General features: G+C 40.9%; 1 protein-coding gene across 1 annotated transcript in view; it reads right to left on the reverse strand.

Moving 5' to 3' along the window:
* Positions 1-23,919, reverse strand: part of RP1 (RP1 axonemal microtubule associated) — a 752,859-nt gene that overhangs the window by 721,694 nt on the left and 7,246 nt on the right. The window contains exon 2 of the mRNA XM_075316343.1: positions 16,264-16,435. Coding sequence (XP_075172458.1) covers positions 16,264-16,435 — 172 coding nt within the window. The remainder of the gene's footprint in view (positions 1-16,263; positions 16,436-23,919) is intronic.

Below are 23,919 nucleotides of genomic sequence, written 5' to 3' on the forward strand. Positions count from 1 at the left end.
AGGCAATATTACACTATGGAGAGCCCTTCCCCCTCTTTTCACTTTTCTTAAATTTCTCATGAATATGCATGCTGTTTCTGGCCAATGGTGTATGTTAATTACAATGAAGAGAGAGGTATAAGTGGATGTCAGACTCTCCGGGCAGAAGCTTATGTCCTGGGTATACAAAAAATTGGTTGGCTGGTGATGCCAAATTTAATGTAACATCTATGGGCAGCTTCTGATTTTCTAACGCTAACAGGGAACTAAGAAAGCATTTTCAATAGTATTTTGCTGAAGCTGTCAGGTAAATTGGAAGCTCTAATGGAATACAGAAATAACACAACACTCGTATTATCACTTCATCAATAGTGAAGACTTTCTTTGGTGCCTAATGTCAGCAACAATCTGTGTGGACCTAATGGTTGGGCATTTATCACTCAGGCTAATACAAAGCAAAGGTGGCTAGTAAATGGAATGAATGTTTCTAATGACTGATGAGAATTCACGCATTGTCTTATGTAAAAAATAAGAAGTACGCTATAAACAACATAGCTATTATCAAGAAACAGCATGAATGTACATAGGATATGAATAAAGACAGATATGTATAATACAAGCACCATCCAAACAGTAATTGTTGAATTCTAAGTATTTCAGTTTTAAAGGGAATCGGTCAGCAGGTTTTTGCTATGTAATCTGAAGATAGCATGCTACAAGGGTTAGAACAGAAAATTCAGAGATGCTTCCCTTGTCAAGGTCTGATCTGTTGTTTAGTTGCTATGTTTGTTTAAGTGCAGGACCCTTCTCATTGCTTGGACTACAATGTCACGTGCACAGTAGTCCGGCACGCCCACGCCTCTGATTGGCAGCTCACTGTCAATGTAGAATCTCTATATAGAGCCTGATGTGGGTGGGGACAGCTCTCTCAGCTCTGCTACATGGCTAAATCTAAAAATGCAGATTGTGTCAGAACGGCTGCACTCAGTAATCTAAGTGATATATTGTTGGATTCAGGATCTCTTTGCCTACATTATGCAGTTTTCAGATTACATAGCAAAGATTCCCTTTAACGTAATTTAATACCATTGGAACAAATTTGTATTGATTCAGTGTATCTAAAATAAATAAAGTAGTAACATTTAAAATAGTCTTGTAAAAATATTATAATATTTTTAATCTGCAACTCATCTGTGTGGACCTTTATATTTTCATAGTTACAGACTGCAAATGCTGTGTAATCCGTTCCAATGTTAAAACTTTCTTATGACTACCTCTTAACAAAAAAAAAATTGTAGAAGTGGAGGAGTGAGGGTGTGACTGATGGGTTTGTTCGTTATCTTTAACTGTGGTAACACATAGACCTGCATTGTAAACTTTTAATCAAGATTATTTGCTGTGTTGTAATGGCATTCATAGGCTTAGTTAGAAGTGTATCTGTCACCAGATTTTACAATGCAAACTGCACATATTACATAGAGCTATTAGACCTGATGAGGCTGTTGTACGTACTTGAGAATGCATGTCAGAATGGTTGTATAAACATTTTTCAAAATCCCTCCAATCTAGCCTGATTGACAGCTCCTCAGTGTCATTGCTCCCTTCTGCTGCAATGTTACACTGTTCACTACAAGCTGCAGCTGTGAATAGGCGGGCGGAGGCTGGAGGCCATGGGACTCATCAGCTCACCCACTCTCCCACTGGCCTCATATAATACTTATTTTTATAATCATATATCCATCTAATAGATTTTCAAAGTAAGCACACCAAGGTCATCAGTATTAATATTTAATAATGTATGTACTTTGTATTGTGAAATCTGGTAACAGATCCTCTTTAAATTATTTACAGAAATAGCACCAGTAAATTAACATACAAAAAAAGTACAATTGAAAACAATTGTTCATGAGACAATAAGAAAAAACTGATAGACTAAAAAGGATATAAGACATTGTGATAGATAGATAGATAGATAGATAGATAGATAGATAGATAGATAGGAGATGGATAGAGGGATATCTGGATATAGGGATAGACGGATGGAGGGATAGATAGATGATAGAGGATAGATAGAGAGACAGATGATAGATAGATGATAGATAGATAAAGAGATACAAATACAACAATTGCCAATGACAAGTAAGACAGCCATACTTTACTTCAATGGGCACCATTTTCTATATAAAAGATACAGTATTTCCTAGAGAACCCCAGTAGAGTATCTGAATTCTGACTTTAGTTTCCTGTTCTTTTCTTGCCTGTTCTCCTCTTTCCTTTAGCTATGATATGAATAAAAATATGTTTATGAAAGGATTAGTAGAATGTCTGTTTGTTTTTTGATGTTTTAGGTATAATAATACAGGATATTATTATTCTCATCGTTTCTCACGCATGGAAGTCCATGGAAGAACTTGTTGATGTGAAAGTCTTTATATAGGGTAATCATTCTGGCAATTGTATTTGCCGTATTTGGATACAGTTCTGAGGAACAGCCACTTCTTTTCTTTAAGTTAAGGAAGGTGTTCAACCTCTTGAACGTTTCGTTGCAGCGGTGATCAATGTGAATGTTCTCATAATTATTGACCCAACTTTTCTCACATTGTACATTGTTATTCTCATCTGTGGTTGCACAGTTGTTTAATAAGGCCATGTCTAATGTGTTGGTTGATACAGGCTGTAGAAATAGCAGGTTCTCTATATCATTGGGGCGGCTGTAAGCAAACCCTCTATCTACTTCATTTACAGGAAGAATCATTGCACTCAGGATTGGACAGTGCTGACCACAAATGTACTGGAGCTTGTCCAACGAATCTTGCTCTGTTATTTGTCCTCGATTTCCATCAGCTGTATCAGGAGATGGATTCCTTTTTGTTTTCTCAGCATCAGGTTGTGGTAAGGGATGGACTTTGTTATCAGCCATATGGAAATCTACAGTGGCAAATGACGGTAAACTTGCACTTACTCCAACACATTTTTCTACAGATTCTACCGAAATAGTGTCATGTGTTTTGCTCTTAACTACAGCACCAGACGGTTTGATCTTAAGTTTCGACATTGTACTTAATGTATCATTAAAGGGTTCAGAGTCACTGCCGTGGGGCATGTTGAAGTAATTACAGGTAAAATGCTGAGGTTTAGCCATATCTTCAAGTTCTGAAGAAGATATTTCAGCTAATGGTTGATTCATTTTGCAAGAAGAATGCATATATGGAACTTCATCACTGGTATTGTCAAGTAACGTGTCACCAGATGTTGTATCAAGATTAATGTACATTCCAGTTGCTTCAGGGGGGGACCTCCTCAGCAAATGGTTTTCCTTTAGCAACCATCGTCCTTTATCTATGAGTACTCCAATGGTTGTACTTGTGTCTCTGTGAGAACCATTTTCCATATTACCATCTTTACTCTCATGTAATTTACCACTCTGGGAGGATCCTGGCCTTTGGCAAATTAATCCGTTATGGTCCCCAGCAGCATTGAGCAGTGGCAGTGAGACACTTTTTGAACTACCTGAACTGCCCATTCTTATGCTCTTATTACTTGGACTGACTATTGACCTTGATTTCTTTTCTTTACAGTTGTCGTCCTGACTGCCAAAAGTCACATAATCATCATTTCCGTTATTTGAACATTTTTTGCAATGTGACTTTTTGTTGGTTGATATATTTGATGGACTTTTAGAAGGTAGAACTTTAGATTCTGCTTTGCCATAAAGTCTTTCAATGGCTCGTTTAACAAACCCTTTTTTGCAAGGCTTCTCGTGTACCTGCTCCTCTCCACTCTCTGTCATAATGTCGCTAGACGCTCTCAAGGTGTCACTTGAACTTTCTTCACTGTCTTGCCTGTAGTCTGACCAATCAGAAGAAATTGGACTTTGCAAACACTTTTGTTCACAGTGTTGAGAAGAAATTTTCCTGTGCTCCATTTCTTGTACCATCATTTTTACTTTTGACGTTTTTTGGTGAGAAAAAGGGGATGTCACTATAGTGTGCTCCACGTTATTTATGGGCATCAATGAAGGTGAATGTCTCGGTGACAAATCTAGATGGTGTTCCTCAGACGTCTGACTGTCAGTTGTTTTTTGTTCTACTCTCTCTAATAAATCAGTAGCTGTATTTTGCAATGACTCTTTATATTCTGAGAGATTGTGTTCTATATTTTTCTGGTTTTCATTTTGGCTGTCTTCCCTAGAGAGCTCTCTGTACGGTTGGGTTGCAAAAAATCTGAAGTCATCTATGTCATCAACGAGAACCTGCCTTTTCGATACATTAGATGTTTCCTTTATACTTAGTATGTGATTATTGCTTTCAGTAATACATTCGACAGTACCTTCCATACTATTTGGCTGCATTATCGGGGATTTATGTGTTAGTTCACTTGTAATACTTTCCATGGTCAAGTTTGATTTCAGCGCTGACTCTTGCAGATCTCCAATAACAGTCTTCAAGTCATCTGCTTTTTCTACTATGGCTATTTTTTTCAAAGATTGAAGCAAGGTAAATATGGCAGGGCTGTTGTTATACTCATTGGGCACATTTTCTATAATATGGGACATGCTCTGCTTTAACTGTAACACTATCAACCAGGCTAGAAGAATCTTAGGTGATGAAGATTGTGAAGCAGATGGAGAAATCGGAAGACTTATGGACTTCTCCAGTCGTCTACATTTAGACATTGCAATATTTCGGGGGGACATTCCACATTTTTCTGCTAGCATTTCCTTTATTAATTCATATGTTATAAACTCTGTGTTATTATACTCTACCTGAACGGCGGCATCAATACTTGGCTTCTTTCTAAATCCTGAAAAACCCATCATTAGCTTTTCATTTTTACTACTTTCATTAAAAGAATTGCATCTAAACTCATTAAACTGTTGGGCAAATAAATCTGCTAAATGCTGACTGTTTTCTATGAATGATGAGACCACATCTTCATCAAATGGCTGAACTTGTTGGATAGGTATCTCTTTTTCTCCACATAAGTCTTGATTTTCTTCAAATTCAGATTTGTTCTGGCAATCATTAAAATTTCCAGATATATCATGTTCAGCCAAATTATTGATTTCTACATATGGAGTACATGAGCCATTACTAGAATTTGTGATGCAATTATTAACATCTTCCCCTAATCTTGTAGACAAAAATGGTTGAAGAACTGGGAAGGCAACATTAGGAAATATATTCTTTAACCAATTTTGAACATAACTTTCAAGTGTATTTTGGAGAGCAGGAGGGTTATTTTTTTCTGAATCAATGTCATCTGAGCCATTTGTGGTTATGCTTTCAGTTCCTATCCTACTTTTTTTCTTCTTTGGGCTTTTTGACTTTTTTGATATTTTATGTGATCCTTTACTTCTTGAGTTCTTTTTAAGCATTACCTCATCTGGTTCTGGTTTGTTTTCTGTAAGAGAACCTTCTATTTGGTCATTGTCAAAAAGTTGTGCTTGATTTGAGGTAATGGTGTTACCATAGTCTGATGTGTCTTTTTTGGAAATAAGCTCAATAACATTGTTTTGATTGCTGTTGTATATAAGTTCACCATTTGCTTTCAGAGACCTTGGCTTTACTTTTGCCATTTGTTTATTGCCCTTTAATTTTCGTGTTGTACCTAATTCAGTTTCATTTCGAAGTGGATGAATGTGAGGAGGAAATATTTCTTCAAACATAATATTTTTTGTTGTATGGTTTGATTCTTCACAAGACAATCCATGTTTAATTTGAAGAGAATCCAGACTGGTGTGGTCAATTTTTGTCATATTATCCTTCACATTTGTTGAGTTACTCATAGGTTTCTTTTTTTTCTTTTGTTTTGGTCCCAATGACGATGTATTAGAATGATTATCATTGCTAACACCAGTCTCATTTTCAGAACTTTTTTCTACTTTTCCTCCAGAGATGGCTGATGTGTCATCTTCTGTGCTATGGATGTTCTCTGAAGACCTTTCAGAAGTACCATTCACCATGTGTGCTATTTCATTTTCTTGTGTTAACATTTCCAAGCATTCTCCATTACTGGATTGCATATTTAAGTCTTTTATTTCGTCTTGCAATGCGGAATGCTCAGAGACTGTAACCGAGGTACTTTTAGACCTCTTTATTTCTTTAAAATTAAATTGGTCTTGGTGGAACTTCTGCTTTCCTGCTGAATGTGGTCTATCTACCATTGACGTTCCTGTGAAAGACATATAATTACTCCTTTCACATTTCCTCCCCCCTTTTTCATATACTGTATTTTTGTGTAATAACTCCATGTGAGTGCTCTTCAACACTCCAAAATGTTCATTATTTGGTTTTTCTATTTCATTTTGCATTAGGCTTGTTTCACATGATGGACAATCGGCATTGTCAGTCATTGCTTGCTCCTGTTTATGACATTCCGCATCATTTGAATGTTGTATTAGTTCATTTTCCATTTCATCGAAAGAAATCATTTGGTTCATGGTTTCCTGAAGGTTCATCTCTGATGTCCTTTTAACTGATAACATTTTTTCTTGACTTTTTCTAATTCCTGGAGTTGGAGGTCGGTAAAAAGTAGACTTCTCAGTTCTGGTGGAAGATGTTGTATATGTGTTGGTATTAGTATCATAGTCTTGTGTTTGATTACAGTTTTCAATATGACTATGCAGTTTAGCTTCCACTGTGTTTATGTCTTCATCATTGGATATGCAATTCATGCAACTCGTTCTTACAGGCGAGTCCATGGCATCGATCATTTGAGCTTCTGGATTTACAGAAGAACAAAATAACTTTTTTTGGCTATGAGACAGCTCAGCTCGGCTTACCGTAGTCGACCAATTAATGGTTTCATCTTCTCTTATTTTAAAGCGAACCCTCATCTCTACTGTCATTGTGCCATCTGAATTAAGGTGGACAGTTTTTTCAATGTTGTCTCCAGGAGAAATGATTGGCAGTTCTTCTCCAGATTGTGGCCACTGTTGTGTCAGATGAACTTCATTGTCAGGTGTGTGAGTAAAATCGACAAGGTTATCATCTGTAGTAAATACATTGGCTGTTCCCTGAATGTACTCTTGACTATTTGGACTTGTTAAGAGAGATTCATTCATTTTTACTTCTAAAGTTAAGTAGCAATGCAGAGAGGCAAGAATAGATGAGTCGTAATGAGGAGGTGTAGAGTAGATATTTCCAGATGAAGACAGTTTGGAGATGTAGTCAGAAAAAAGAAAGAAAAAAAGAGAATTAGGGAAGGGAAACAAATAAAGCAGAAATAATTAAAACAAAAGAGAGATTGAAGTCAACAAGGAAAATATTATTTTAGCTACTAAGTAAAAGAAAACATATTGATAACAAGTCAAGTGATTGGGACAGAGCTGCAATTCCAAGCACTCAAAAAACTGTAGGGTTGTTCTGTATAAAGCAAATAAGTATGAAAGGTTATTTAAAAACCTGGAAAACGCCTTAGGCTATGTGCGCATGTTGCGTTTTTTCCCGCGTTAACGCTGCATTTTGAACTGCAGCGTTTGCGTGCCAAATTGCATGCGTTCTTTTTCTCCAGCAAAGTCTATGAGAATTATTACACAAACAAGAATACATTGGCCCATACTTGTATTTTAATTATTATTGACCAAAGTCACCATATCATGAAACATTTTTAACAAAATTGACTCTGTTCATAAACCAAATACAATTTTTTATTAAGGCTAAATAGACCAATTGTATGAATATATAAATATTTTTATTTTTATTTTGCGCAGTACGGACAAGATCACACAGACAGTTGTGATTAAAATCAACACACAAACCAAGACAGGGCAGTGTGGGAAAAACAGGGCAAAGTATTGCTGGTAGAAAGATCACATAGAGTAGCTATGCACAAAAATTCATCAAGCCATTATAAGATTGCATAATTTTAGATCAAATGACCAAAACAATGATCTACCACCTCAATGTAATAATATGGAGTTTTCTGACGGGAATTCACACAGCATCACATGGCCTGGAACTAAATATTAGTATATCACATGAGCATCACATAGTAATGAAAAATGAGCAGACCCAAGGTCATATGATAGCAAATATAATGCCAGTAATACTAACATGGATAACCAGTATTAGGTCAAATATCGACCATTGATATGTTACCACGCCATGCAGTTAAAACAAACCAGTGGAGCACCTCCAGGTGCGGGGCGGTGTGTGTGTGCTTAGGGCTCCACTGGTTTGTATCCATTCTGGAAGTACTCTGATCTGCCATATTTTTTTTTTTTTACCATCTTTATGGGCATCTATTTAGCAGTATTTAACTGCATGGCGTGGTAACATATTAATGGTCGATATTTGACCTAATACTGGTTATCCATGTTAGTATTACTGGCATTATATTTGCTATCATATGACCTTGGGTCTGCTCATTTATTATTACTATGTAATGCTTATCTGATATACTAATATTTAGTTCCCGGCCATGTGATGCTGTGTGAATTCCCGTCAGAAAACTCCATATTATTACATTGAGGTGGTAGATCATTGTTTTGGTCATTTGATCTAAAATTATGCAATCTTATAATGACTTGATGAATTTTTCTGCATAGCTACTCTATGTGATCTTTCTACCAGCAATACATTGCCCTGGTTTCCCACACTGCCCTGTCTTGGTTTGTGTGTTGATTTTAATCACAACTGTCTGTGTGATCTTGACCGTACTGCGCAAAATAAAAATAAAAATATTTATATATTCATACAATTGGTCTATTTAGCCTTTATAAAAATTGTATTTGGTTTATAAACAGAGTCAATTTTGTTAAAAATGTCTATGAGAAGTCTGAAAATAAAATGTTTTTAAACGCAGCGTTTTGGATGCCAAAAATCGCTGCAGAAAAAAAAGCAGCATGTCACTTCTTTTGTGCATTGTAGCTGCGTTCTACACCCATTGAAATCAATGATGTGCGTCAAAACGCAACCAAAATGCATTTGGACTTCATTTTGTTGCGTTCCGCATGCTTTTTTGACAAGCAAAATGCAGGTCTTTCAGTCTCTCTATGTCTGTCAGTCGGTCTCTTTCTCTGTCAGTTGGTCGCTCTGTCTGTCTCTCTCTGTCCATCGGTCGGTGTCTCTGTCTGTCTTTCTCTCTTTCTGTCCGTCGGTCGGTCTCTCCCCCTCTCTCATACTCACCGATCACTTGCACGGTGCTGCACAGCTGTCACAAAGCTCCGGCGGCTTTTCCTCTTTTGAAAATGCCGTCGCTCATTATTCCATCTCGTATTCCCTGCTTTCCCCGCCCACCGGCGCCTATGATTGGTTGCAGTCAGACACGCCCCCATGCTGAGTGACAGCTGTCTCACTGCAAGCAATCACAGCCACTGGTGGGCGGGTCTATATCATGCAGTAAAATAAATAATTTTTAAAAAACGACGTGCGGTCCCCCCCCCCAATTTTGATACCAGCCAGGGTAAAGCCACACGGCTGAAGGATGGTATTCTCAGGATGGTGAGCTCCACGCTATGGGGAGCCCCCCAGCCTAACAATATCAGCCAGCAGCCGCCCGGAATTGCCGCATCCATAAGATGTGATAGTCCCAGGACCCTACCCGGCTCATCCCGAATTGCCCTGGTGTGGTGGCAATCGGGGTAAAAAGGAGTTAATGGCAGCCAATAGCTGCCATTAAGACCTAGGTTAATCATGGCAGGCGTCTCCCCGAGATACCTTCCATGATTAACCTGTAAGTTAAAGAAAATAAACACATACACGCAAAAAAATCCTTTATTTGGAATAAAATACGAAAAAATCCACCCTCTTTCACCACTTTATTAATCCCCAAACACCCATCCAGGTCCAGTGTAATCCACATGACGTCCCACGACGCTCTCAGCTCTGCTACATGAAGCTGACAGCAAGCAGTCACAGACCAGACTGCTCTCTGTCAGCTCCATGCAGCAACTGAAGTGAGCCACGCGATCAGCGATGACGTCACTCAGGTTACCCGCAGCCACCGCTGGATCCTCCAACTGTGACAGCAAGTCGCCCGAGTGACTGAAGTGAGCATCGCAATCAGCGATGATGTCACAGGTGAGTTGCGGTCTCGGGTCGAGGACTCCAGCTGGCCACGGGTAACCTGAGTGACGGCACCGCTGATCGCGCTGCTCACTTCAGTCACTCAGGGGATTAGTGGTCACCGGTGAGTCCTTCACGGGTGACCGCTAATCAGGACGCGACACACAGACAGAGCCGCGGTATGACAATGAAGTCGGGTGAAGTTCATCCGAGTTCATTCTCATTGCACGATTCTGTCTGTGTCTGCTGTCAGCGGGCATGTACCAGAGCTGAATTGCCGTGGGACTGCACTGCAAAAAATGCATGCAAAATGCATGCAAAATACATCCAAAATGCATGCTTTTTGGATGCATTTTTTTTTTACAAACGTAGTGTTTGCAGTTTTCTAGTCTGCTAGAGGGTGCGTTCTCTTCCGCACTGCACAGAACGCAACGTGCGCACATACCCTCACTTAGGTTTTATTTATTTATTGCCTTGAACAATTGATTAGGTTTAAAATTGGATGGTTATGTTTAAAAATAGTGGAAAAAAACAACAAAAATCCAGGTTATTCCCAGTAAGAAGCCTTGGGAACTCATGTTATCAATGCTTTCCAATTACCTTTGGATTTGGGCTATCTTTAGTGAAAAAGTTGAGATATATTTGGATGGAAAATATTAGCAGCTTTATGACTGATGGTGTTGAATACTTTTTTGGGGGTTTAGAAAAGTATTGGGTGCAATAGAAGGCAGTCTGATGGGTAAATTAAGCCTGCTAGCAAAGTTAAAAAGGTGATTCACCCCTTTTCATTACTGGCCACATTGATATTATGTTGAGAAACAAGGTTTTTCTCAAATACCTTGTGTTGCCAATAGTGCCTGTGAGCGGCACTATTGCGGTCTGCTCTTCCCCATCGCCTGACCCTTAGGCTCCGTGACCTCTGAGATACGGTGATGTGACGTCAACTTCCTGTTGACACGAGATCACCAAGACAGGCCCCAGTTTCCATTCAGTGGGCTGTGGGCAGAGTTTCACTGCTCGTCACAACCCAGCATCGCTCCTACTTGCATGCTCTGCAGTGAAGGAGGAGGGAGCAGGGAGATGCTGGGCTGTGACGCTGAGCTGTGATGAGCAGTGAAACACCACCCATAGCCCAGTCACTCAGGATGACTGCGGCCCACCTCAGTTGGCGTGACATCACCAGACATCAGAGGTCACGCGAAGGGGATGAGCGGACCACAATAGTGCCGCTCACAGGAACTATTGACAACACAAGGTATTTGAGAGAAACCTTGTTTCTTAACATAATATCGATGTGGCCAATAATGAAAAGGGGTGAACCACCCCTTTAAATTGATGACAGTGACTAGAAAAAGGTCAGCCAAGAACATTTTGTTTTCAGGGCAGAGAAAATAAAAAGAAAAAATATCACATGATAAATATTGGCACTTTGTCTGAACTATAGTTCTTTAAAAGGAACCTGTCAGTAGGATCAACCCTTCTCAGCCGTCTATATGTGCATTTAGGCCACAGACAGCTGAATAAAATGATATATCGATATCTGGGATCTGATGTCTTGTGTCAGATTAATCCTGATTTTTCTTAAATGGGTATTCCAATCATAAAATATACATTTAATTAAGCATAAAATGTTTTAATATGTATTTTTGCAATTTACAGCTATTAAAAATAATGCTCTATTAAAAAAAAATAACCACCTTTAATCTTCTGGAATGGACATTTTATCTGTGAGCTTTATTTGTGCATCACAAGGGCCAGGCACTTCCTTTCATTATTAACAAATAGTCCCACTGGAGTACAAAGCATAAGTTATATACTGCCCATGCTCACACAGGTCTGACAGTGTGGAGAGGATCCAGAATACTGAAGAGCATGTGCAGTGATTGCAGACACTCCCTGTGCTCACACAGGTCTGACAGTACAGAGGATCCAGAATAATGAGGAGCATGTGCAGTGATTGCAGATACTCCCTATGCTCACACAGGTCTGACAGTATTCCAAGGATCCAGAAAACTGGGGAGCATGTGCAGTGATTGCAGACACTTCCTGTGCTCACCCAGGTCTGACAGTATGCAGAGGATCCAGAATACTGTGGAGCATGTGCAGTGATTGCAGACACTCCCAGTGCTCACACAGGTCTGACAGTATTCCGAGGATCCAGAAAACTGGGGAGCATGTGCAGTGATTGCAGATACTCCCTATGCTCACACAGGTCTGACAGTATTCCAAGGATCCAGAAAACTGGGGAGCATGTGCAGTGATTGCAGACACTTCCTGTGCTCACCCGGGTCTGACAGTATGCAGAGGATCCAGAATACTGTGGAGCATGTGCAGTGATTGCAGACACTACCAGTGCTCACACAGGTCTGACAGTATTCCGAGGATCCAGAAAACTGGGAGCATGTGCAGCGATTGCAGACACTCCCTGTGCTCACACAGGTCTGACAGTACACTGAGGATCCAGAATACTGGGGAGTACTTGCAGTGATTGCAGACTCTCCCTGTGCTCACACAGGTCTGACAGTGTGCAGAGGATACAGAATACTGGGGAGCATGTGCAGTGATTACAGAAACTCCCTGTGCTCACACAGGTCTGACAGTACGCAGAGGATCCAGAATACTGGAGAGTATGTTCAGTAGTGATTACGAATACTCCAAGCACTCATAAAGGTCTGACAGTGTGCAGAGGATCCAGAATACTGGAGAGCATGTGCAGTGGTTGCAGAAACTTTCTGCGCTCACACAGGTCTGACAGTGTGCAGAGGATCCAGAATACTGGAGAGCATGTGAAATGATTGTGAACGCTCCCTGCTCTCATACAGGTCTGACAGTACGCAGGGGACCCAGAATACTGGGGAGTATATGCAGTGATCGCAGACACTCCCTGCACTCACACAGTCTGACAGCGCGAGCAGGTGAACAGAACAATCTCACTCAGCTGTCAGACCTGTGTGAACGTGGACAACATCGCACTTATATTTTGTACACCAGAGGGATTATTTTTTAGAATGAAAGGAACTAATCAAGCGTGGCCTCTGTGATGCACAGATAAAATTCACTGACATAATGCCAAGGGGCCGAGTCCAGAAGATGAAAGGTGGTTACTTTTTGAATGGAGCATTATTTTTAATGGATGTAAATAACAAAAATACTTACACATTTTATGCTTAATAAAAAGTATCTTTTATGATGGAAATACACCTTAAGGCTATGTTCACACACTGCGTTTTTTACCTGCGTTTTTGGTCCGTTTTTGCTGCAGAAATTTCTTGAGAAATTCTTGTAACCTTTCTGCAGACATTCCCCAGCAAAACCTATGGCAAAAAAAATTAGCTGTGCGCACACTGCGTTTTTTTCTTAAGAAAATTCTTTCAGTAGATTTTCTTAAGAAAAAGAATGCGCATGTCACTTCTTTTATGCAGCTAACTGCGTTATTTGCCATAGATAATTGGCACAATAACGCAGGGAGCAACCAGCGGTAAAAACGCACCAAAAATGCACCGAAAACGCACCAAAAACGCGGCAAAAACGCAGGTGCACTAATCCTTCACTCTTAAGAAATTTCTTAGAAATTTCTTAAGAAAAATCATTTTTCTAGTGTGAACATAGCCTTAATATATAAATGAGCTGTTAAGATCGATGGGCCAGAAATTGATCTCAATGAGAATCTGTCTCCAGATATTATTTTAAATTAAAGGGGAAGTTATGGTTGTGAGACATGTAATAACTGTCAGTCTGCTCTCCTGATGTGATGTACAAGTCTCACAATGGTAATGCCACCTTTCATTTAGAGTAATATCTGGAGGCAAATTCTCAGGGATATCTATGTTCGATCCATAAATCTTAACATCTCTTTTACATATTAAGAAAAATGTGGATTTATCTGGGATAAAACATCGGATTGCAGATATCAAGGTACATTTTATTCAACTTTCTTTGACCTACAAGCTTTGGAAGACTGAGCCTACCGACAGATTCCCTCTAAGATATTTTGCATTACATTATAACCTCTTGACAATGCATATTGGGTATAGAAATTTTCCCTACTATGTTTAATTCACAGAGGAAAATATTCTGACAGGTTCTTTTGATGTCTTGAAGGGACATTTATCTCACTAGTTCAAATTATTTGCTCATCCTTGAAGCTATTAAAGTCAATTAAGGTTTAAAAGCAAAAGGACCATAAAAAAAGTCTTGGAGTTCAAGCCAAATTTTCACATTTCACACCAAAATGAAAAAAGAAAATGAATGTACTGTATGCTATAAAGTATTTTTGTAGAGCAATGCCATTACCACTGAGAAAGACCTGAGCACAATCCCGGGTCCATGGGAGTCTGTACAACTGATTGATGTAACATATACAGACATATACAGTATGTATACTGTATATATATATATATATATATATATATATATATATATATATATATATATACAGAAATTAATCTGTATTGCCACCGTTTCTATTGGACATTGTGCATGAAAGGGAAACTGTCAGGAAATTTTACCATAGAAACTGATGGTGGCCGTAAAGGTCCAAGCATAGCAATAAAAATAAACTTTCAATCAGTGGAAAAGGGGAAATGGGTTGTCATGCTGTGTTGCCAAACAGCAAATTATATATTCAGCAGATTTTATTGTTCTAGTTCTATGCTCCTTCTTCAGGACTATGCCATTGTTAGGTCCTGAAGAATGAGCATGCTAGCTCCGAAACGCATACAACTAGAACAATAAAATCTGCTGAATATACCGTACCATACTTTTCATTTTATAAAACGCACCGGATTCTAAGACGCACGCCAAATTTAGAGATAAAAAAGGTAAAAAAATGGGAGCCATCTTATACTCCGGTGTTGTCTTACCGGAGGGGGGCAACAGCGGTAGTGGAGTAGGGTCACAGGAGGCAGAGGCTGTGCTGGCAGTGGCGGCGGGTCAGTGCTGGCAGTAATGGTGCGTCAGTACTGGCGGCGGTGGGTCAGTGCTGGTGGTAGCAGCTGGTCAGTGCTTGCAGCTTCGGCAGCGGGTCAGTACTGGCAGCGGAAGCTGCGGTGGTTGTGTGGTGGAGCAGGCCGGTGCATCGAGTATCCCAGATGATCTGTCGACGGTCCGAGCTTCAAAGAAATGGCAGCATGTGCACAGATGGAGCTCTCATCCAAGAGATCCATATGCGCATGCGCTGACTCTAGGTGCCATCATTTGAAGCCCGGACCACGGAGAGACCATCTGGGACACCCGCCACACAACCACCACTGCCAGCACAACCACCGCAGTCCGCACAACCAGCCAGCCACCCGTAAAGAGTGGCAGCTAGTACGCTGCCCAACCATCCACACAGAGAGGCAGCTGACTGCCGGCACAGAGAGGCAGCCAGCTGCCGGCACAGAGAGGCAGCCGGTCGCAGTCAGAGAGAGTCAGCTGTCCACAAGCGCTGACAAGCACCTGGCCACCCACAGAAACAGGCACCCGGCTGCTCACACAGAGAGCAGCACAGACAGCCCCCGGCCAATTCTTCACCTCCCGGTAAGCTATGTGTGGATTTTAAGATGCACCCCTCATTTTCCTCCCAAATTTTTGGGAGAAAAAGTGCGTCTTATAATCCGAAAAATACGGTATCATTTGCTCTCCTGAATCCATCCGAGAGCATGGCATGACAACCCATTTCTCCTCTTCCACTGATTGATATTTCACCTCGTGGGTCTGCAGAAGCAATTTTTCACGCTAAGAAACGTATCATAGGAGTTGTGACTTGCACAACTCACCCAGGTGAGTGATTTACTTACTGCTCCACCTTATACTGATTCCTTCCAGGATAAGACACCAGATTTGCGCCTTTTTTCTTTTCAGCCTCATCGTTTCAATAAAAATGACCTGACAGGTTCCCTTAATGACCAGTAAGCTTGCTGCCATTAAAATGAAAAACCACAAATATAGACGTATTGTCACAGTTATTGTCACAGTTGCAGTCATGGTTGTCGGCGGTTGTTGGGTATTGTAATATCATGACTTATTTCAAGTAACAGTTTGTCTTCCTGCAACGACAAACTTCAGCTATGCTACATCCATAAGTCATGTACAGTATTGTAGAAGCTTATCTGACAGCTTCTTGGTACACTTCCAACTGTTGTCTTGTTAACATGGACATACTTGGCTAAGTATAATTGCCAAGGTGCTAGTTCATCCTATCTATCCATATTAATTATGTGTGTGATGTCAAACAGTCAATGGGAATTGATAGGGAACGGTTAGTAAGGTTTGTCAGGTTTATTCTACTCACGGCTTTTCATTTCTTGTTTTGATCTTGATTTAGGAAATACACGATGGGAGATCCCAGGTAATTTAGCAGGTAGAAATTCTCTCTCAGACTCATAATTTCCCAGCTTAAAAGGTTCTCTGCCAGCGGCCACTATGGATCCAGAACTCATCAGGAGCGCATGAGTACTAAGAATCTAAAATAAAGTAGTCTGATTAGAAACATAGGCAGAAGTCTAGAATCCATAGACAATTTTAAAAACTGTGATAAGTGATTAGAAAGAAGTTGCCATAACAAACATTGTACAATATCTGTAGAGAACATTTTATAGAGCAAGAGGAACTAAGCAGATTCATATTTAGAATGTAATGGCTAATTATTTAGTAGCTACTTTAGCATCACTTGGTCTATCTATAATGTGGTTCAGGGTGGTACTCATGGGTGGGGTACTTGCCTTTCATGCACTGCCACACTAAAGTAACATGGGGGTCCTGACTAGGGATGTGGGCTGCTACTACCTTGATACACCTCTGCAGACCATATGTTACCTTTGGACAAGGCAGGCCAGGACCTGATGAGGTTGAGTTCAATGAAGAAGAGCAAAGTCAAAAGTAAACTTTTTTCTGAACAAGAACTTGATGAGAAGTAAATACATCAGATAACAGGAAATATGCTTCATGAATGTTTCTTCTATACAATTCAAAGGCAGTCACTTTACAGTTACACGTGACAGTACATTACTTCTATTACCTGTTACATCAGTCCAGGAAACCATTATGGGAAGCTCTATCTTTCACTGTGGGGACCGTATGGGTGGCAAAATGTGTCAAAATGGCCCCTCAATTTGCACACCACTGGCTGAGGTATATCGGTACAATTCCTCACTAGTACTCTCAATTTCCATGCAATGAATGCTACTGTCATGGCTCAACTTTGGGGCTCGATCTTATGACCTATGTTGGACCACAGCCTGTTTTGTCTCTGTTCTACTGCTGATAGTACTCTTGTCTTTCCTTTTCGTTTTCTTTTTATTTCTGTTCAGGTGATTTCACTGCCTTGTTTTGCTTGCCCTAACACATTTTAGGAGGGACTATTCATACTCTCCATGGCTTTGCCTTCAGTGCAGGCTTTATTTCAAGATAGATGGATGTTTGGAGTCCCAACTCCTCAGTTAAGGATTATTTGTTGATTTATCTTTATTACTTTTCCCTGAGGTTTGCTTGTGAGTTTCCCTTCCCAGCACTCTTTCTATTCTATTACGTTTTTTGGTCTGTGGATGAGGAGAGAAAGGGGTTAAAACTACGCTGTCAAATTGAAGATGAGAAACTGGATAAAGGTGGTGATCTTTACTAAGCATTTTGGAGAATAAATCTCCGTCTGCAGATAAAATCACAGATGTACATGTGATTTTATCTGAAGAAGGAGATTTATTCTCCGAAACAAGTAATAAAGATCACTACTTTTATCCAGTTTCTCATCTTCAAGTTGGCAGTGTGGTTTTAACCCCTTCCTCTCCTCATCCACTATGTTATTGCATATGGGGACTGCAGCAGTTGGTTTTTAAATGCACAAAGTTGTTGTGACTGTTTAACAAACTGCTCAGGTGAGCATTTCCATACTACCTTTTTATACATTAATCTTTGGATAAAACCCTAGATTGTACCTTTTGCTTTTCACTTTTATGTTCTACGTTTTGGTTCTGGGGAGTTCCCACATATTCCATTGTTCTTTTGTGTTTCTACCTTTTTCCTCCATCTTTCCAGTATGATTAAGTAAACATAGCCCTGTATCTCCCCCTGTGCTTGTGTGCACATCCCTTATTGTATTTTGCTGTTGTTGTGTTTCACTTGATTTACAGTTGAGGGTAAAGATAAGGACACTAAGGAGGGCTTTGCACGTTGCAACATCGGTAACAATGTGTTACCGATGCTGCAGCGATAGTCCCGCCCCCGTCGCACGTTCGATATCTAGTGAAAGCTGCCGTAGCGATTATTATCGCTACGGCAGCTTTACACGCACATACCTGCCGTGCGACGTCCCTCTGGCCGGCGATCCGCCTCCTTCCTTAGGGGGCGGGTCGTGCGGCATCACAGTGACGTCACACGGCAGGCGGCCAATTGAAGCGGAGGGGCGGAGATGAGCAGGATGTAAACATCCCGCCCACCTCCGTCCTTCTCATTGCAGCCGGCGGCAGGTAAGTTGAAGTTCCTCGCTCCTGCGGCTTCATACACAGCGATGTGTGCTGCCACAGGAGCGAGGAACAACATCGCACCTGTCGCTGCACCGGCATTATGGAAATGTCGGAGGCTGCAGCGATGATACGATAACAACGCTTTTGCGCTCGTTCATCGTATCATCTAGGATTTACACACTACGACATCGCAAGTGACGCCGGATGTGCGTCACTTTCGATGTCGTAGTGTGCAAAGCCGCCCTAAGAGTAGTCCTTTAGTGAGGGTGCCATTGTTTAATCGGACGGTGCCAACCTCCGCGGTTAGGAAGGGACAAACCGGGATCATATTTAGGACCTATCCTCGTCTGAATAGGAATCTGTGGATTGAATGCTTTACATCGCCATGGTTTGTTCCATAAAAAGGGGGACAGGGCTGCACAGCTGAATCAATAATAAAACATCAAAGAAAGATGAGGGTGCACACCTACTAACAACTGTCACAAGAAGAGGAAGGAGTAGGTATAAAGCACTCAACTCACCAGATAATATAGAAGTAAGCAAAATATTTATTATAGAGATATCAGTGCAAAAAAACACCATTAAAAACAATTAAAAACACCAGGACACCTGTCCCATGAACCAAACAATAAAGTGCAGATGCAAGGCACACAAATACATGCAATGGCAGTATAATAGTAATATATAAATGGCAGGTACAAAATAGCGAGACCTGAAAAAGACACAAGGACTTTCTGAGGGAGGCAAAAAGCCCCTAACATACAGGTCAGATGACAGAAATAATTTACCAAAAGAGGTCCATGAGCCAATAGCCACCTAAGTAGGATCAAGAATTTAAGTCATGAGGTGTCATGAAAAGTGCCCCAACCCTACGCGTGTTGCTCTCTTACATGAGCTTCATCAGGGGGAGGTGGTAAGACTAAACAAAAAGCACACATATATATACAAAAACAAATTAGAAATAATCAAATACCGGTGTGGTGGTTGGTTATGCTGTGCATTCAGCGTCAGGAAATGACAAGCAGCAGGAAGCGTGTGAATGTGCAGCTGTAAAAAGCTTCCCTTGATATCACAAAGGTACCTAGTAGTTACTGCGCATGCGCCGCAAACATTATGCGATGAGAGATTTGCCATACTGCGCAGGCGCCCGCGACACTTACTGCGCAATCGTCAAGGGTCTATACACACACAGCACAATAGGAGTGCATACATACAGGCCCACAAACAATGTGGAAGCTACAGATGGCAAACCTAAGTAAAAGGAACATTATAAGAGTAATTGGCAAATAATATCTATAAACCAGGTAGCATGGGCTGGTCAGGATAACAAATATAGCACTTATGATATAAAACATTTACAAAGTCACATTTTAATTAATATAAGGTATGAGCTGCGGGCACATGCTCTAAATACAGGGAAAATGTCCATATGTATAGAATGATGAAATCCAGATGAAGCAGGATGAATTCATAGTTGACTGTATCAATTGAAGCCAAGAAGATAGACGAACCAGGACATCTTGCAGATGAGGTGAAGTTTCCAAAAAAAAATATCTAAATTTTCATCATCCAATGGTTAAAATGAAACGCAATATTAGAAACAATGACATTTTCACCAAAAATAGAAGGAGGAGGACTCAACCCAAAAAGCCAGTGAATAATAGCTCCTCATTGAGCCCTGCTGGAGAAATGGTGTTGAGACACCAGATCCAGCGGGATTCCAATTGTAGGAGCCGTTTGGTAAGGTCCCCACCCCTGATATTGAATTTGAGATGTTCCAGACTCACCACCCGTAAACCCCTGGGGCTGCCCCCATGATGCAACAAAAAATGGGACGCCACAGAGGTGAGCTTCTTACCTTTCCGTAGATCGCCAGCCGCTAGATTAATGGTTGAGACATGCTTTTGGATTCGTTTCTTAAGTTCTTGGGTTGTTTCTCCCACTTAAAGCCTGTAACAGGGGCAAATAATAGCATAAATCATGCAGGAGGTTTTGCAATTAATGAATCATTTAAGTTTATGCTGGCTACCAACCGTGGGGTGTGCAAATGTATCCAGTATGGGCCGCATATAGGGGCAAACATTGCAGTCCCCACAAGGATAAGAGCCAGCATAAGCAAAGCCATGTCCCAAACGATGAGTGGGCCTAACGAAATGGCTACTTACCAATTTATCACTGAGACTGGGCGCTCTCTTAGCTGTTATGAGAGGTCTGTCTCCAATCAAGTCTGAGATTCTTGGATCGATTTTCAAGACCTTCCAATGATCCGAGATGATCCTACCGAACTTGTCCCACTGATTGTAAAAATTGGTAATTAGCCGAAGCTGATAATCTTCCGGACGCACTTTGCAGGTAAGAAGAGATTCAGGGCCCTAGATAGGGGCTTTTTGGGATAACCCCGTTGGGTGAATCGCATAGTAAGGTCCTCCGCCTGAGTCCGGAAGTCGTCATCATCCGTGCAATTTCTTCTCGCCCTCAAATACTGGCCGACAGGAATTCCCAGCTTAAGATGTCGAGGATGGAAGCTAGAAAATTGTAATAGCCTATTAGTAGCGGTAGGCTTGCGATACAAGTTGGTATGTAAATGCTGATCTACCACAGACAAGGATAAGTCCAAAAAGGTGCCACCTACAGAAGAGATACATGAGGTAAGAAAGATGTTTAAAGAGTTATTGTTCAGGGAGGCAATAAAATCCCTACATTCCATCTCTGATCCATTCCAAAGGAACATCACGTCATCGATGAACCTGAACCAACCAAGGACATGTGTGGTGAAAGACAAAGATGGATAAACAATTAAGTCTTCCCACCACCCAAGGAAAGGTTAGCTACCGAGGGTGCGCAGCGAGCACCCATTGCCACGCCAGATGTTTGCCGGTAAAAGGCCTCATCAATGGTAAAGTAGTTGTGTGAGAGTATAAATTGCAGAAGATCAATAAGAAAAGAGTCATGAAACCCATCTGCATGTTCCTTCTGATGCAAAAAATAACCCACTGCCTGGATACAGTCCTGGTGAGAAATATTCGAATAAAGGGATTCCACATCACAGGTGACAATACAGGTGCCCTCCGAAAGGAGAATGTCCTTGCTGTTAATGATAAAGTGAGTGGAATCCCTTATATAAGAAGAAAGGGACTGTACCAAGGGTTGCAAAAAGAATTCCAGATAGCAACATGCCTTCTCACACAGACTACCCATATCTGAAACGATGGGGCGACCAGGCGGCCGATGTAAATCCTTATGGACCTTTGGCAATAGGTAAAAGGTCGCCACAGCAGGTTTTGGCACCCAAATAAAGTCCTTTTTTTTCTTGGTTATGATGTTTATGTCCAGAGCAGATTGAAGCAAGCGGTCCATTTTATTTTGAAAGTTAGACGTAGGGTCCGAAGGCAACCTGGAATAGAATTGTGGGTTCAGGAGCTGTCGCTTTGCTTCCCAAATGTACATATCAACTGGCTAGAGTACGACATTGCCCCCTTTATCGGATTCCTTGATGATAAAGGACTTATTATACCTCAATTCCCTGATAGCTCGTTTCTCACCTGAGCTCAGGTTATCACCAAAACAAGGTTTATCAGGAAGTTGCATGATATCCGCTTTAGCTAATTCAAAGAAAAGGTTGACAGATGGAATCATGGAAAGGGGGGGGGGGTGAAGCAACCGATTTATTCCTGAGCGGGCATATGGGCCTACCTGTGGTGGATTCAGACTCTTTAAGCAAATCCAAAAGGTCTTGGAACACCTGCCGGTCAGTCTCACTGAGGGAATCAAATATGGCGGGTCTCTTATGAATAGCACGAAAAAGAAGTTTCCTACAAAATAAATACACATCCTTAATGAGTGTGAATTTGTCCACAATGTTGGTGGGAGAGAAGGTGAGTCCCCTCTCTAGCACACTCAGCTGGTCTGTAGTAAGGATGTGTTCGGAAAGATTGATTACCTGCAAGGTCCCTGTTTCAGTCTGTGGTTCAGTCAACATCAAGTCAGTAGCCTCTTCAGATGCAAGTGGGGCATTTCTTAATATCGGGAGGGTCGCTTGTTGGCATCTCTCCAGGCTGCATTTCGATAACCCATACTTTGATGCCTTGGGTTTCTTCTGACCCCTCCTGGTACAGTATCGCCGTCGCTGTTTTCTGATGTTAAAAAATCACTATCATTAGTGCTATCCCCATTATGGTTAATAGAAGGGCCGACCTTGGAGGCGACAGTCCTGTTATTTCCCCTGTGTCTCCATTAGAATGCCATCTGACTAGAAAAATCATTCTTGTCCCTCACAAATTTTTTCTTTTTGCCCTCAATAATGTTATGTTCATATTTATCCAAGTCTGTCCCTACTCGCTCCTGAAAGGGGCGGACAAGACTGTCAGCATCCTAAGCCAGATAGTTTAGACTCAAGTAGTCTAATATTGGCCTTGGTGCTAGTAAGCAGAGATTTATCATGCTCAATCAATATAGAAATAAGAATTTTGGAACACTGTAAAAGGCCCTTTTCCCAAACGGTTTTAAATTCACCCTGTGCCTCCCATGCCGGGAAGATTTGAACCCTGAGGCCACGAGGAACAATCCCAATCCTGGAATACTTTTCCAAGCTCCTAATGTTCCACCAAAGTCTGATGCCCAATTTTTGGGCAGATGTAATTTCCTTGGTGAGTAGGGAAAAATCATCATTGATGGGCCCAGCTGTTTGGGTACCATTAAAAATATTGTCTGACTCATTTTGCTAGTTAGCCTCAGGGGCATCCCAACTAGAGGCCATGATCCTCCTTCTTTTTTTGGTGAAAATGTCATTGTTCCTAATATTGCGTTTCATTTTAGCCATTGGATGATGAAAATTGAGAGTTCTTTTTGGAAACTTCGCCTCATTTGCAAGATGTCCTGGTTCGTCTATCTTCTTGGCTTCAATTGATACAGTCAACTATGAATTCATCCTGCTTCATCTGGATTTCATCATTCTATACATTTGGACATTTTCCCTGTATTTAGAGCATGTGCCCGCAGCTCATACCTTATATTAATTAAAATGTGACTTTGTAAATGTTCTATATCATAAGTGCTATATTTGTTACCCTGACCATCCCATGTTACCTGGTTTATAGATATTATTTGCCAATTACTCTTATAATGTTCCTTTTACTTATATATTTGAGGTTTGCCATCTGTAGCTTCCACATTGTTTGTGGGCCTGTATGTATGCGCTCCTATTGTGCTGTGTGTGTATAGACCCTTGACGCGTGCGCAGTAAGTGTCGCGGGCGCCTGCGCAGTATGGCAAATCTCTCATCGCATAATGTTTGCGGCGCATGCGCAGTAACTACTAGGTACCTTTGTGATATCAAGGGAAGCTTTTTACAGCTGCACATTTACACGCTTCCTGCCGCTTGTCATTTCCTGACGCTGAATGCACAGCATAACCAACCACCACACCGGTATTTGATTATTTCTAATTTGTTTTTGTATATATATGTGTGCTTTTTGTTTAGTCTTACCACC

This window comes from Anomaloglossus baeobatrachus, chromosome 6 (assembly GCF_048569485.1).
Source record: "Anomaloglossus baeobatrachus isolate aAnoBae1 chromosome 6, aAnoBae1.hap1, whole genome shotgun sequence".
NCBI classification, from domain to species: Eukaryota; Metazoa; Chordata; class Amphibia; order Anura; family Aromobatidae; genus Anomaloglossus; species Anomaloglossus baeobatrachus.